The sequence below is a fragment of the Haliaeetus leucocephalus genome, unplaced genomic scaffold (assembly GCF_000737465.1).
Source record: "Haliaeetus leucocephalus isolate CR32 unplaced genomic scaffold, Haliaeetus_leucocephalus-4.0 Scaffold773, whole genome shotgun sequence".
Lineage (NCBI taxonomy): Eukaryota > Metazoa > Chordata > Aves > Accipitriformes > Accipitridae > Haliaeetus > Haliaeetus leucocephalus.
In genome coordinates, this window is record NW_010973209.1 from 5,397,294 (window position 1) to 5,412,328 (window position 15,035).

At 64.0% G+C, this 15,035-nt stretch overlaps 2 protein-coding genes across 2 annotated transcripts; both read left to right on the forward strand.

The window, feature by feature from the left end:
* The first annotated feature begins 843 nt into the window (after positions 1 to 843).
* MFRP (membrane frizzled-related protein) lies at positions 844 to 4,945 on the forward strand. Its single transcript, XM_010581449.1, has 13 exons — positions 844 to 897; positions 1,028 to 1,112; positions 1,364 to 1,492; positions 1,855 to 2,016; positions 2,097 to 2,340; positions 2,435 to 2,565; positions 2,715 to 2,840; positions 2,988 to 3,064; positions 3,212 to 3,360; positions 3,554 to 3,684; positions 4,220 to 4,354; positions 4,515 to 4,642; positions 4,721 to 4,945. The coding sequence occupies exons 1-13, from the start codon at positions 844 to 846 to the stop codon at positions 4,943 to 4,945; spliced, it is 1,776 nt and encodes a 591-aa protein (XP_010579751.1).
* Positions 4,946 to 8,115: 3,170 nt separating this feature from the next.
* On the forward strand, positions 8,116 to 9,444 carry C1QTNF5 (C1q and tumor necrosis factor related protein 5). The gene is made up of 2 exons (XM_010581450.1): positions 8,116 to 8,329; positions 8,927 to 9,444. The coding sequence occupies exons 1-2, from the start codon at positions 8,116 to 8,118 to the stop codon at positions 9,442 to 9,444; spliced, it is 732 nt and encodes a 243-aa protein (XP_010579752.1).
* Positions 9,445 to 15,035: the final 5,591 nt, after the last annotated feature.

Here is a 15,035-nt window from a genome sequence, read left to right on the forward strand (position 1 = left end):
CTGCCCGTGCGTGGCTCCAGAGGCCCAGGAGCACCCGTGCCCCAGGGCTTGCCAGGAGCAAGGGAGACATGAGTGCAGGCAGCAGTCCCTCTCCTCCAGCAACCTGCAGGGCCCGGAGGCAGAGGGAGCCTTTCCTCCTACTCCAGCCCTGCGGACCTCCCCAGTGCCCATGCTCTCCCCGCAAAGCCCCTGAACAATGGCCCCTTTCTCCCCTGCTTAGGGATGGAGACGGGCAGCGAGGCATTAAGGGGCAGCAGGAGTGCAGGTGGTGGGGCTCAGATGCCCAGTGCTGGGGAGGCACAAGGGAAGGAAGGACACGTTCAGCCCGGGCTCCCCAGCGCAGTCCCTTCAGTGCCGCCCTGTGCCAGCGGGGAGCCCGGAGGAAGCAGGCAAACCAGCGGTGCCGCCATGCACCCAAAAGCAGGGTCCCTGGTGGGACGGGCTCCCAGCGGGACGGGTGCAAGCACACCTTCCCCTTTAAGACGCTGGTTCTCTGTGCCAGAGCCTGACCTCGGCATCCTCAGCTGAGCTGGATTAACAGGCGAGGGGGAAGGGGCCTGCAGAAGGGACTGGGGCCGCAGGTCTCCCGGGGCTCCCCGCATTCACGGTGCTGCAGGCATGGCCCTCGGGGCTCCTGGGGGTCCGGTGCTGGGGTGGCACGTGTAGGCACAGCTGGCGCTGCCACCGCCTCTGCCCCGGTGCCTGGAGCGGGGGTCCCCACGCCACCCCGGCACCAATGGGGGCAGCTGGGGAGGGGCAGGTGGTGGGGCAGGTGGCTCTGCTGGGGGGCAGAGCATGCTGGGGAGGCTTTTAGCCAGGCTGCGCTGGGAATCACCCGCTGCCATGAAAGACTTCACCGAAATCACGCTTTGCCCTGAGGCTCTGAACCACAGCAAGGTAGGGCTGGGGGTGTGGGTGCCACTTAGGGGTCCCTGCCTAGCCACCCACGGGTCCCCGCAACGTACTCCCCGTGGTGCCACCCACGCTCGCTCTCCTGCAGACTGAGTTCTGCAACCCTGTCTTCGAGGGCGAGGAGCCCCAGGCAGCGCCAAGCACCGAGCACCCACCAGATGAGGATGGGACCATCTCTGCATCGCCCCAGGACGGCCTCGGTACCAGCTTGGGGGTTTGTACACACGCCCCTGTCTGTGGGGCCGCCAGGAGCAGCTGTGGGTCTGGGAGCGGGGTGGTGGGGCAAGTTCCCCGCTGGGCTCTGGGGCCGCTTAGGAGACCCACTAACACCCCGGGGACAAGAGGTCAGGACGTGCCCAGCCAGGGGTCAGCCAGCTGTGCAGGGAGGTGGCAGGGTAGGGGTATGGCTAGCAGCACCCCGGCTCTGCCCGCTTTCCTCGCCTTCCCGCAGGCCGGCAGCTCTGGGGCCAGGCAGGCTGGCGGTACCGCACCGACTGCAAGTTCACCTGGCTCTGTGTGGCTCTGATGAGTGCCATCCTCCTCTTCCTCATCGCCCTCCTGTTGGGCATTGTCATCCACCGTGAGTGCCCAAGCAGGGAAGGATGGGGGATGGGCTGTGACTGTGGGGTGGGGGACACAGAACCAGCTCAGAGGAGGAGGGGGGCACAGTGAGGGCATCCATCCTACACAGGACCTCCCAGGGTCTCCCCATCATGGGGAGAGAGTGCCCACAGGAGCAAGGGGGATCTCCACCTCCCTGGGATGTGGCAAGGTCACTGGGCCCTCTGAGAGCTATGTGGGATCCCCCTGGGACCTGCACACGTATGGGGTAGGGTGGGAGCGCAGGCCGTGGGGCTGGCTGGGCTTCCTAAACCCCCTCCCTGCACTGCAGCCGTTTCTCCCTGCTGGGGCTGAGCTGTCTCTGCTCTTCCCTGGGCACAGAGCTGACATCCCCGCAGCCACCCGGCGCTCCAGCCGCAGCCCTGCCCGCCCGTGGCGCTGCCTCCATCACTACAGCACCCATCCGAAGGGACCCCCCGGCCCCCAAGACAGCTGCCACTCCAACCCAGAGCTGGCTGCCTACAGCTGGCACGGCAGCACCGGGTAAGTCCCAAGTGGAGTAGTGTGCCCGGACAGTGGTGCCCCGCAGTACTAGCTCATGCCCACATTGTTGCCCCGTGCAGCCTGCGGTGGGACCTTGCGGGGCCCCGAGGGCTCCTTCAGCTCTCCCAACTACCCTGGCCCCTACCCACCCGACGCACTCTGCATCTGGCGCATCGAGGTGGGCCCTGGCCTCGCCATCCAGCTGAAGATGGAGACGTTCAGCGTGGAGGGCACTGCCTCCTGCCTGTTTGACCGTGTGGAGCTCTACGAAGAGCAGGGGGCCGGTGGCACGGATCCTGCCCCGGCTCGGGGGGGCCCATCCAGGTAGGGCCCCTTGCACCCAGGCTTTGTGGCGGTGCAGTAGGGAGGGGGCACCATCTCCGGGAGTGAGCACTGTCGCCCCTTGTTGTACCCCCAGGTTTTGCGGCAATGTGGCCCCTCCGACCTTCAACACCAACTCCAACCACCTGCGCGTCACCTTTGTCTCCGACAGCAGCGTGGGCGCCCCAGGCTTCAGCGCCCGCTACCGCGCCGTGGCTCCCAGTGAGAGTGAGTACCCCCACCCCCGGGTACTCCTCACTGCAGGCAGGCAGTGGGTAGCGCCAGGGCGGTCTCCCGTAACGCCCGGGGCATTGGGGCAGGGGAGGGTACCTGGTGGGCCACCACCACCAGCCTGGCTATCTCTGCCTGCGCTGCAGAGAGCTGTGCCTGGGATGAGCACTTTTGTGACCAGGGGCTCTGCCTCCACCTGGGCTTCGTCTGCGACGGCTTCCACGACTGCGCGGACAAGAGCGATGAGGCCAACTGCAGCCTGAAACACAAAGGTGGGCCAGTCCCGCTGCCTGCAGCCCCCGTGGCACCTGGCCAGAGGGCACGGTGACGGGCAGTGGGAGGCAGGGGCAGGGGAGCAGGGAGATGGGGTGAAGGGAAAGGGGCAGGGTGTAAAGCTGCATGTGTGTGTGTCCCTGCAGAGTGCGGGGGGCCGCTGACCACCTTGGAGGGGCACTTCTCCACCCCGAGCCATCCCCAGCCATACCCACACCAGCAGGTGAGAGAAGGGATGCCAGCGAGACGGAGGCGGGAGCAGGGCGAGGGTGAGGGCGGGCAGGGAGGAAGGCAACACCCCCCACCAGGGAGAGCTGGGGGTGCCCCTGCCCGGTTTCATAGGTGTTGCCGGCTGCCCCCTGCCCTGCAGCTGTGCCTCTGGCAGATCTCAGTGCCCGTGGGCCACGTCATCGACCTACACTTCCACAACTTCAGCCTGGAGTCACACGAGGACTGCAGCTTTGACTTCGTGGAGGTGCACGACAGTGCAGGCACGGGGGCTGCCAGCCTCATGGGCAGGTACAGGCACACCCCTGATATCTCTGGCCCTGCTGCACCAGTCTGGGTGCACTGGGATCCCGTGGCTCAGCTGGGGAAACTGAGGCACGGGGCAGGCTGGTGAGGAGGAGCCACCGGAGGAGAGGGTTTGGGGAGGTGCTGTTCGGCCCTGCTGCCCACCTTGACACCATCCTGCTCCCCACAACCCCGGCAGGTTCTGCGGCCACCAGCTGCCACCCACCCTGACCTCCTCACGCCATGTAATGACTGTCCTCTTCGTGGCGGACGAGGGAGTAGCAGACAACGGGTTCTTCGCCACCTACCAAGCCCACAATGCCACAGAGAGTAGGTAGCCAAGCAAGGGCGCAGGCTGCCCAGAGGGGCTGTGCAGTAACTATCCTTGGGGGTTTTCAAGGCCAGACTGGATAAAGCCCTAGAAAAAACCACTCTCGCTCCATAGCTGACCCTGCCTGGAGCAGTAGGTTGGGCTACAGGCCCCTGGGGTCCCTTCTCACCTGAATTACCCTATAACCCTATTGATCCCAGCCATGGGGATGTGCCCTGGAAGGGCTCACCTGCACCCTGGCACGATCCATCACCTGAGGGCTGCCCCAAAAAAACTCAGGGAATTTGGGATCTCCCTAAGCTGGGCCAGCAATGGTCACGTATCAGCTGTGTCTGCTCTGCAACCCCTCACCTGGATGTCCCCCAGCCAGTGACCAAAAAGAGCAGAGACAGGAGTGGTCAGCGTGGAAACAGGCTGACTCCCAGCAGGGAGGCCACCCACCATCGGCACGACCGAGGCCACAGCCAGCCTGCTGTCTGCCTGTGCCCATGCCCGAGCCCATGCCTTGCCACGCTGGCTCCTCTTGTTTTACAGAGACCTGTAGCCCCGCAGAGTTCTCCTGTGGAAATGGCGAGTGCCAGGCGCTGGAGTCTGTGTGTGATGGCTGGCATGACTGCCCTGATGGCACCGATGAGCTGAACTGCACTGGTGTCTCCTACCCGGCCTTTGGTGAGTGCCACCCTCCGGTGCTCCACTCAGCACTCAACCCCCCCCTGAGCCTACCTGACATGGGAGACATGCTGGCAGCTGCCCCATGGCTAACATCTGCCTGAGGCACACCTGGTGGGCATCACTCCTGCTATAAGTGAAGCACCTCACCCTGTGGTAGGGTCTGTCTGTGAGCCTGTGGACGTGGAGATGTGCCTGGGGCTAGGCTACAATGCCACCTCCTTCCCCAACATCTGGCTGGCCATCCCGGACCAGGAGGGAGCCGCTGAGGTGCTGCAGGACTACCAGGTGAGCTGCCTGGGGGCTGCACGTGGGTCTGCCCGCACCACACCACACGGTGCCATGCTCACTGCCACTCTTCCACAGACACTGATGGAGCTCGCCTGCTACCAGCACCTCCGCCTCCTCATCTGCAGCCTCTTTGTGCCCAAGTGCACCCCAGATGGGGGTGTCCTGCAGCCCTGCCGAGCCGTGTGCCTGGCTGCCGAGCTGCGGTGCCAGCAGTCCCTTGGCCTCCTCGGCATCCTCTGGCCCATCAACTGCAACATCCTGCCCGACTCCAACGACCCCGTAGAGTGCTTCCAGCCCTGACCCGGCAAGAGAAGAGGACCAGGGGCTGAAGCAGCCTGCCCAGAGCTGCTCCTCCACCCCAAATGTCCATCCCATCCTCCTCCTGTTGCAAATACCCAGCTGCTGGGGAGGCCCCCATCAGCAGCACCCCATTGCCTGGCTCCTCGCCTGCCCCTCTGCTCAGCGCTCAGCTCAGTGCCCAGATGCCAGGGGCTCGCCCACAGGACCAAGTCCTTAGAGAGCAGGTGCCCCTTCCCAGCCTTGCTACAGGGAAAGGCTTGTGCTGGAGAGGCTGTGCCCACAGGTGGGAGCTGTGCTGGGAATACCACACAAAGTCCCCCCGCCAAGCAGCAGGACGGTGGCAAAAGGGCTGAGCGCTGCCTCCCCATCCTTAGCCAACCCTGGGCGTGCTGGCCAGAGCTGTGCATAGTTCCCAGCCCACTTCTCTCTTTCAGCCTCTCCAGGCTGTGCATGGCCTCTTTCTCACAGCCCTCAGGCAGTTGCTAGCCTAGCAGGGGAAGGGTTAATGCTCCCCAAATGGAGCAAGGCTGGGCCAAGGTGAACCAGGCTGCAGGCAGAAGAGCCCAGGGCTGCCCATGTCCCGCAGCCCTGAAGCCAGCAGAATAAACAGCGTGAGCAGCTGACAAACCTGATGGAGCAGGTGGCTTATTTGAGGAGGGTCTGTGTGTGGGTCCTGCCAGATCCCAGTGGAAAATGAGGCATGGGCCAAAGGAGGGAAGCCAGGGCTGGGGTGGGGAGTCTGAGCAGGAATGGAGGGGCACAGTTGAGACTGCCTGTCTGCAGGGGGGAACGGGCTGCTGGCTGTACCCCCGATGGGCTGGGGGGCTTGAAGGGCCCCAGGGAGATGGATGGGTCTCAGAGGGGGTGAGGCTTACAGTCCTATGGTGCAGGGAGGGGATCCTGCCCCAGCAAAGGCTGTGGCCCTGCTCCTGAGCTGGCTGTGCTGGCTTCAGGCCACCCTGATGGCCACAGGCCTGGCAACATCCCGCGGCCACAAACCAGCTCGCAGCTGGCCAAAAATAACAGCCCCTTCACACCTTGGGAGAGAGAAGCCAGGCAGCTCCCTGCCAGCACGCAGGCTGGCCCTGGTCATCTGGGCCAGGAATGCTCAGCCGGCAATGTCACCTGCTCTGCTGCGGGCACCGGCACAGGGAGGAGAAAGCCAGCAGTGCTGCCATGCTTCCCACTGCCCTCAGCCGCCCTGAGCGCATGGGAAAGGCTTGCCTGGCTGGGGTTACTGGGAACAGGACCCACTCAGGTCAGCACCACTCTGCCCTCGCAGCTCAAGCCCACCTGGCTCCTTTGCTCTATGTATGTCCCAGCTGCTGCAAGCTGGCTGCGGGGCACGGGGACTGCCCCCCAGCCACAGGACTGCCCCACCACCCGGCATCTGACTGTGTCCGTTGGATGCACTCAATGCTGGAACGAGTTAAAGGCAAGCTAGGAGCGCCTTCAAAAGCCTTCGAAAGCCCGGCACAGTCCCAGCTTTGCCGCGTGCCCCGCAGTCACCTAGGGCTAGCCCTGCTTCCTGGCATGGCTGCAGTGCTGCTCTGCCTGCGCTTCCACCTGCCTGCTGCTGCCTGGCACATCCCTGCCCGCTCAGCCCCACACGCTGCCCCTGGGCCCTACGTCTGCACCCCCCGGCTGGCTCCTGCAGCTCCCTGTGGGTGCTCCTGGGGCTGGCACTGCTAGCCTGCGTGCGCCCCGCTGTACCCCTTGCCTCAGCCCTGCTGCCAGGGACAGCCCCGAGGCTGCCAGTCAAGGGACCTGCATGCCCCAAGGGCTCCCTCTCCCTTCTGCTTCTCCAACCCTGCCTGCCTTTGCCGGGTTTCCCTCCCTTGGCCTTTCTCTTGTTCCGCTTTCACTCTGCTGCCTGTTTCCTCCCATTTCCCTTCCCTCCGTCCTGCTGCCTGGGTGCCCAGACGTGTTCAGCCGAGGTGGCTTGCAGCCCGTGCCTCCTCTCCCTTTGCCAGGCTGTTTGTCTCGCTCTCCCTTCCCCCTCCTTACAGCACTTCTGACACCATGGGATTATTTTTCTTTTTCCCCTTGTCTTGTAGCTTTTGGCTCCCAAGGCCCTTGATTTCCTTTGGAGTTTGGGAGGAGAGACGTGAGGAGGAGGGGGGGGGTGGAGAGGCTGCCTTTCCTAGGGCCTTCGTCAGAGCGAAGTGGTCAGGAAGAGCCGCAGCCCTTCCACGCCGGAGAGCAGCAAGGCGCCGGGGCAGGAGCCGCAGGATCGCAGTGAGTGGGGCTACCCCGCTCTGTCTGCCCCACGCTGGGGGGAGCTGGGACTCGCCGGGGTCCTGGCTTCAGCGCCTGGGCGGAGGAGAGACACTTCTCTCCTCCTTTTCCTCTTTGTTGCAGCCGTCGCGTCCAGGAGGGGGAAGAGAGCGGCTTTGCTGGGGCAAGGCCACAGGGAGGGGGCCAGCGCCAGCCGCGGGGCTCCGCTCTCGCTGTGCTGATTGTGGGAAGGGCTGGGGGCAGCCCGGGCAGCAGGGTGGTCCCCAGCACCGGGGTGGTCCGGCACTGCTGAGGATGCTGCAGCCCCAGACAGCTGTGCCCCAGGGAGTCGGCCGGGCGTGGAGCGGAGCCACCGGCAGCAGGGATGCTGCCAAGGGCTGGGCCACGACGCAGCCCCACGCTCCCCGAGCTGCTGCCCGGCCGCACACTGCCTGGACGCAACAATCCCACCCCATGCCCAGCTTGCAGCTCACCCGCTGCCCTCCAGCTGACACCCCAACAGTCCCCTGCCGGCACCCCCACGCACACCCATAGCCAGGCACGCCGCCAGTGTGGCAGCTCCCACCCCGAACAGCCCCCAGCCGCACGCACAGAGCTACTGCCTCCCACACGTGCCGCAGGTCCCCCCCCAGCTCCCCGGTCCCAGCACTCCCACGAACCGTCCCACCGCGGGGCGCGCCAGTGGGCTGCAGGACAATGCGGCAGCACAGCCGGCGATGGGGATGCTGCGGCAGGTGCGGCCAGCGGTCAGGCCTTGCTGTAGGGAGCAACTGAAAAGGCAAAGGGAGAAAGAAGGGAGGAACAGTCCCCCGCTGACCCCTCGCACCCGCTCCCTGCTGAGCACTGCAACCATGTTTCCCAGCCCTCTTCGCTGAGGTCCCCAGAGCCATTACCCTTCTCTGCCCCCTTCCAGCCCCTCCACGGCAGACGAGATGAAGCAGTTCTTCCTCCTCTTCCTCCTCGGGTTCATCACCAGCTCATTGCAGATCGAAGACAACAAGATCCCTGGGCTGTGCTCAGGGCAGCCAGGCATCCCAGGGACGCCGGGCCTGCATGGGGCCCAGGGTCTGCCAGGCAGAGATGGACGAGATGGCCGGGACGGGGCAATGGGGATGCCGGGAGAGAAGGGCGAGATGGGCCCTCCTGGTAAGAAAGGAGACATCCCGGCTGGGGAGGGGAACCTGCTCTTCCCTGCCTGTGGGGAATGCCCTCATGTCAGGGGGTGATCCCTGGATGCTGGCACAGCCCCACATTGCCAAACCAAGAGCGAATCGTGCAAAAGTGCCCCTTTCATGCCAGCACCGCCCCTTCGGTCCTGCCTGTGGTGACCCTGTGCTCCTGCAACAGGCAGCGGCTCCCCGCCACTGGCAAAACTGCATTTCTGCCCATCCCCACTGCCATCCTTCTCTTCCACCCCCTGCTTTACGAGGGCCCACCAAGCTGTCCCTGGAACATGGCTGCATCGTCCCCATCCTGGCTCCTGGGCTGGGGTTTCTCCCAGCCTGTGGGGATTTCTCTTGTCACTGTGCCCACTTATCACGTGCACCTAGCCTTCCCCACTTGTGCTGCTTCCCCAGGCAGAGCACTGGCCTTGCTGGGTATTCACCACCTGCGTCCTGTGGAAGGCTTGTAATCCTGAGGGATTGGGGCTGGGCAGAGGCCCTGGGGGAGGCTTGGATGGCAGCGGGCTGTGGTGGTGGCGATGGCTTAGAGGTAACCCTGTCCCCCTCCCGCCTGCCCCAGGAGCGCCCGGTCCCCGCGGGGAGGTGGGCAGCCCCGGCGTGGATGGCCTGCACGGTGAGAAGGGGGCGCAGGGCGAGTGCGCGGTGGCCCCCCGCTCGGCCTTCAGTGCCAAGCGCTCCGAGTCTCGCAGCCCGCCGCTGGCTGATCAGCCCATCCGCTTCGACGTCGTGCTCATCAACGAGCAGGGCCACTACGACCCCACGACAGGCAAGTTCACCTGCGAGGTGCCCGGCCTCTACTACTTCGCCGTCCACGCCACCGTCTACCGTGCCAGCCTCCAGTTCGACATCATGAAGAACGGCCAGTCCGTCGCCTCCTTCTTCCAGTACTACGGGAACTGGCCCAAGCCCACCTCGCTCTCGGGGGGGGCCTTGGTCCGCCTGGAGCCCGAGGATGAGGTGTGGGTGCAGGTGGGCGTGGGGGACTACATCGGTTTCTACGCCAGCGTCAAGACAGACAGCACCTTCACCGGCTTCCTTGTCTACTCCTACTGGCAAAACTCCGCCGTCTTCGCCTGAGGCTGCCCTCGGCTGCGGCCGGGGCCAGGGCGCGTGCCCCTTCCCAGCCACCGGCGCCCCGGGGAGAGCGGTGCCAGGGTCCGGCCGCGTGGGAGCCGGGACACCGGCACCCCCGCCCTGCTCCGCCGCTGCCGCCCAGCGCAGGGCAGGAACACGGCCCCTCTGCCACCCCAGGGGTGGCGGGGCGCATCCCTTCAGCAGCGCTGCGTAAGAGCGAAGTATTATCTCGGGCACCCGGCTCTGGGGCAAGACGCCCGCGCCAGGGAGCCGCAATAACCTGGCTGTCGTATGTTACTCGCCTCGGCACGCAGCGTAGCCCTGCTGGCACGGGCACGGAGCCCCGGCCCGTGCTGCCAGCTTCTTCCCACGCGCAGGGCGAGCCCGGGCTACCTGGCCGCTGGCACGGCAAGGGGCCCGTCCCGCCGCGGCCCTGGCATGCCCCAGGGCTACCAGCTGCCTTTCCCGTCAGCCCCGCTTCCCTGCCCTCCGGCCGCCCCGCCGCCTCCCCCTCCTCCTTCACCCTCACTAAAGGGGTCCTCGACCGTACCCTCAATAAAGGGCTCCTCAGCCACGCGTGTGCCTGCTGCGTGTGTGCCAGGTCCCGCCGGCTCCTCGGGGCGGCGGGGGGGGGACCCGGACCCGTGCCGGGCTCGCTGGGGTGCCGGCACCCCTCTGGGGAGGCTGCTGCCGGCAGAGCAGGGCTGCGCGGGTGCTGGGGACCCGCGGGAGCAGCGAAGGGGGCCGGCGGTACCGGGGGCCGGCAGGGCTGTGCCTGGGGGGGTCCCGGGCCGGGGGAGGGGAGGGGACGGTCCCAGGTCTCCGCCGCGGCGGCAGGGCCAGCGGGAGCCACTAGATGGAGGCATCGGCGTCCCTTATAGCGAGGGCACACGCCGCTGCGACAGCCCCCCCCCACTCCACACACACACATACGCACACGGAGAGGACCGACGCTTTAGGTGGGCGTGAGGGTCCCGTGGCCGCGAGGGCCACCCCGGTGGGAGCGGGCTTGCCCGGGGCGAGGCGGGGACCCCGGCCCGGGGGTAGGGAGCAAAGGCGGAGGCGGGGGGGGGGGTGTATGTGCTGGCCCCGCGCTCCCGGGACAGGGCTTGCGGGAACCCCTTCCTGCCTGACACCGCCCCCCCCCTCTCCAGTGTGAACGCGGTGACCCGCCCCTGAGGAAGGTCCCTATTTTTAGCAGGGGAATGAAGAGCTTCCTCATTCCTGCCCAAAATAGGTCCCTGCGGGAACCAGCCAGGGAGGGGGCTTTTGGCCCGGGGCCGACCTCCTTAATGGGCCCTGCTGCTGGAGCGGGCTGCTCTGCCCGGCCGTGGGGTGGCAGCTGGGCTGGGCTCTTCTGACCATGCCAGTGGGACCTCGCAGGCCATCGCCAGCCCAGGACCCCCCTTACACGGCCAGCCAGCCACCTCTCCTCTGCCCCGGCTCCCCTGCTCCCCCCAAGCAGTGCTGTGTGGAGCTCCCAGGACCATGGCCAAGCCCATCTGGGATGAACAAATCCTGTGGCCCTGCTCACCTGCCTTGGCTGGGAGCTGGGGCACCCTGGCAGCAGCCGTGGGGGCTGTCCACAGCTCCCCACCCTAGGGCTGGGGACCATGCAGGGACCTGAGGCCAAGGGCATGTCACTCTGCAGCCTGCCTGGCTGTGTGGGTCTTGGGAGGGGGATGCACTGTCCAGCAGCACCAAGAGCCACCCCCAACCCATAGGGCCTGTGGAGGTGCTGGGACCAGGGGTGAAGCCTCGCTCCCCCCTGGGGTGCTGAGGGGCTCTGCTAGCCACCTTGCAGGCTCCTCTTCCCAGCCCCAGCTGCAGGATTGGGTTGCAGCGGAAGCGTCTGTTTGGGTTGACGATGGCCTTTTCTGTAAGCGGAGCTGGCCGGGGGCAAACAATGCCGCAGAGCAGATCGATGGCTGGCGCTCTTTATTCCGGGAGGAGGAAAATTACTTTTCTTGAGATAAGGCTAGGAGAGGTTGGGGGGGAGGGGGGTTGGGAGCATCCTCTGGTCCCTATCATGGTGTGGGGGAGCACAGCTAACAGAGGCAGCCACAGACATAGCACTTGGCACAGCAGTTTCTGGGCTCTACTTTCTTTGAGATGCTCTTGGTCTTCTGGACACTTTGTCAGGGACCATTGGGGGACTGCTGGGAACCCTCTGGGGAACATGGGGGTGTGCCTGCTGCCACCTGGGGAGGATGAGGAAGAGGATAAGGAAATGACAAGGATAAGGGAAGGAGAGCCACAGGAGACCTTGACTTCTGGCAAGTTTCTAGTAAGCTCCAGCTGATTCTGATGAGGTCTGCCAGCTGCCTCTGAGGAAGGAGTGCTTGAAGCCCCTGCTCCAGCTGAGCCCAGGTTAGGGAGGGGCCAGCATCCCTTAGACAGTGTAAGGCAGAAGCCTATATAAGAGCCAGGCTTAGCTCACAGGTACTGTAGTGCAGCTGATGGAGGCAGCAGTTTGTGCAGAAAGGTAAGCTGTTTTGTGTGGTTTGGTGTTTTTTAAAAAAAAAAAAAAAGTGCCAGCACCTCTTCTCAGAGCAGCACACATGTCCTTGGCACACGAAAGTCACAGTTCCCAGTAGCTATTGGAGCAACTCTTCCTGCAATGCTGGAGGACACAGCCTGGCCAGCCCTGAGCTGCAGAGGGTGCTTGGGGCCTCTTGCTGGGGCTGGTGCACCTGGCTGACAGCCCGCAAGAAGTGTGCGGTTGTACACGTCCTGGAGCTGTGCTGCCAAGTGGAGGAGCTGCTGGAGGAGGTCAGCAGGCTGTGTGGCATCAGAGAGGGCATGAAAGAGATCAACTGGATCATCTCTGAGACCCTACAAGAGCCCAAACTTTCCACTATGGGCGCAGAGCACGCACCTGCCAGGTTCAAAAGTGGAAACACCCTCAATGGTGAAGGTTGTCCTGGTGACTCCTGGCAGCAGGAGGATGGCTTCTGCTCCACCCAAAAGCTTGCTGTTATGGCGTATATTCAGTGCCCTCATTGCTGATGAGAGGTGCAGGGAACACTCTCCAGTCATCTTCAGGTGACCTCTGCCAGCAGGGCAGCTGACCTGGTAAGGAGAGCTTTAAACTTGGAACGGCAAGGGAGGGGAAAATCCTCACTCAAGTGGGGATGGGGTGGGCAAACAAAGGGCTCGGGGCAGGTGAACAGCAGGAACTCTGTTACCAACAATACAGGACTGAAGTGGGGTCACTTCATCACAGGGGCACAGATAGGGCAGTGCCTGCAGGACAGCGTTGTGGACAAGCTCTCATGGCCCGCTGGGAAGCGGGCAAGTGGGGGGGTGGGCTGTGAGCACTTACAGGATTGCAGCTTCTTGGAGATGATGGCTGATGTGGCAGCTGAGGGGTGGATGATGGGTCAGGGTTAGCAGGCAGCCATGTGGGTGTCTGCTACATGCCACCAGATCAGCACACAGCTTGCCTTCTTCAGGCATCTGGAAGAAACCCCATGTCGGCAGGCCCTGGTTCTTGTGGGCAGCTGGAATGCCCCCAATATCTGCTGGAGGGACAGCCTAGCAGAGCACAAGCAGCCCAGAAGGCTTCTGGAGCATGTTGACAACTGTGGGCATGGGTGATTGAGGAGAGCTGCTCTGCTGGGCCTCACAGGGAAGGAAGGACTGGCCAGGGAAGCTCAGGATTCTGAGAGAAGGAGGAAAGACAAAAAGCAGGACCACAACCCTGGATTTCAGGAATGCAGACACTGGCCTCTTCAGGGATCTGCTTGGGACAATCCCATGTCCTGGTGAGAAGGGGTATCCAAGAGGACCAAGGACCAGCTCCTCCAAACTCAAGCGGTTCATCCCAACAAGCAGGAATTGGAGGTGGTGGGTTATCTGTGTTGACCTAGGAGGAATAAGGAGCCTGTCTGAGCATGCAGGGGTGGGGCTAGGGCCAGTTCAGCAAAAGGAAATGCCAAGTCCTGCACCTGGAAAAGAATAACCCTACCCACCAGCACACACTGGTGGCTAACTGACTGGAAAGCAGCTTCCCAGAGAAGGTTCTGGGGATCCTGGCAGGCAGCAAGGCTACTACAAGCCAGCAGTGTGCCCTCATGGCAAGGAAGGCCACCAGCCTCCTTAGGAGGAGCATTGCCAGCAGCTCAAGGGAGGTGATCCTTCCCCTCTGTTCAGCACCGATCAGGCACAGCTGCAGTGCTAGGTCCAGTGTTGGGCTCCCCAATATAAGACATGGACATACTGGAGAGAGTCCAGCAAAGGGCTGTCCACCTTCTACTGTGAGGATGATCAAACCCTGGCACAGGCTGCTCAGAGAAGTAGTAGAGTCTCCACCCATGGAGATATTCAGAACCCGACTGGCCACAGTCCTGCGCAACCTGCTTTAGCTGCCCCTGCCTGAGCAGGGGACTGGATGATCTCGAGGTCCCTGCCAGCCTCAGCCGCTCTGTGTCCCTGAGGCCTTGCCACGCTCAGCACTGTGCCTCTGAGGTGCTGGGATTGTTGCTGTGTTCAGGGAGCCAGTGTGGCTCCCTGTGCCAAGCTGCTAATGAGGGAGCAAAGCTGGTGCCCAGGAGCAGCCCAAAGGCCCCCCGCGGTTCGGCTGCTGATCATCACCTGCTCCCTCCCTGACGGCCTGGTATCATTAGCTGCTCATGCTGCTGCGCATCTGCAGCGAGTGTCTGTCATGCCAGCTCCCTGCTGTCTGGCAGACGATGGCTGTTGTCCCCAGGCTGGGACTAGCGGCTTGTTAGGGCTGGGGTGTTGCAGCTGGGCTGACAAAGGGATCCCGGGGATTTTCCCAGGGCATGGGGGCCCCTGGTTTCAGCAAGCTGTCAGCCCCAACCATGCCAGTGCTCCTAAACTGGAGTAACCTAGCAGCCTCATGATCCTCCCTCCTCTGGAAAGAGAGAAGTGTCTTGGCATTGTCATGGGCTGAGACCAGCCCACTCAGCTCATGCGTGAGACTCTAAAGCAAGCTCTGGAGCAGGGAGTACCCCCGGGGACGCCAGATCTCATGCCCTGGGCTGGTCTGTGAGCATTGCTGCTGCTGGACATCCTCCCCAGGCAGTGCAGCCCTGCACCAAAAGCCACAGTGCCAGAGCAGGCAAGTCTGGCATGGCTGACCATCAGTCTCGGGGACCCTATGCATTGCCCATTAGCTAGGAGGTGGTTGCATTTTCCTCCTGTAATTGCTGGCTGCTTGGCCAGCGAGTGAGCCAAGTGTGTGCAGGATGGGTCCCGGGGGAAGGCTGTGTCCTTCACATCCTGTCCTTTCTTGGCAGGCTCGGCCGTAGTGGCCTGAGATGGCTGAACACCCTCTCAGTCCCCCACTGGGTCTGGCTAAGGGGTGGTGGGCTGGGAGCACCCTGCCCCTGCAGGGAATGGCAGATGTTCCCCTGCTGGCCCAGCCCCCCTGCCCCAGGGCAGCTCTGCAGCCCCCCCCCCCGGGGTGTCCAGCCTGCCTCAGCTTACACACCCTGGGAGACGGAGAGGAAGGCTGAGGAGTGCCTCAGTTTCCCCAGCTGTCACCCATCTGCAGACAGACTCCCACATGGCTTGGGCGGGCTGCCGGCATGGCCCTCCTTCCCGTGCCTGCACTATGCCTGGCAGAG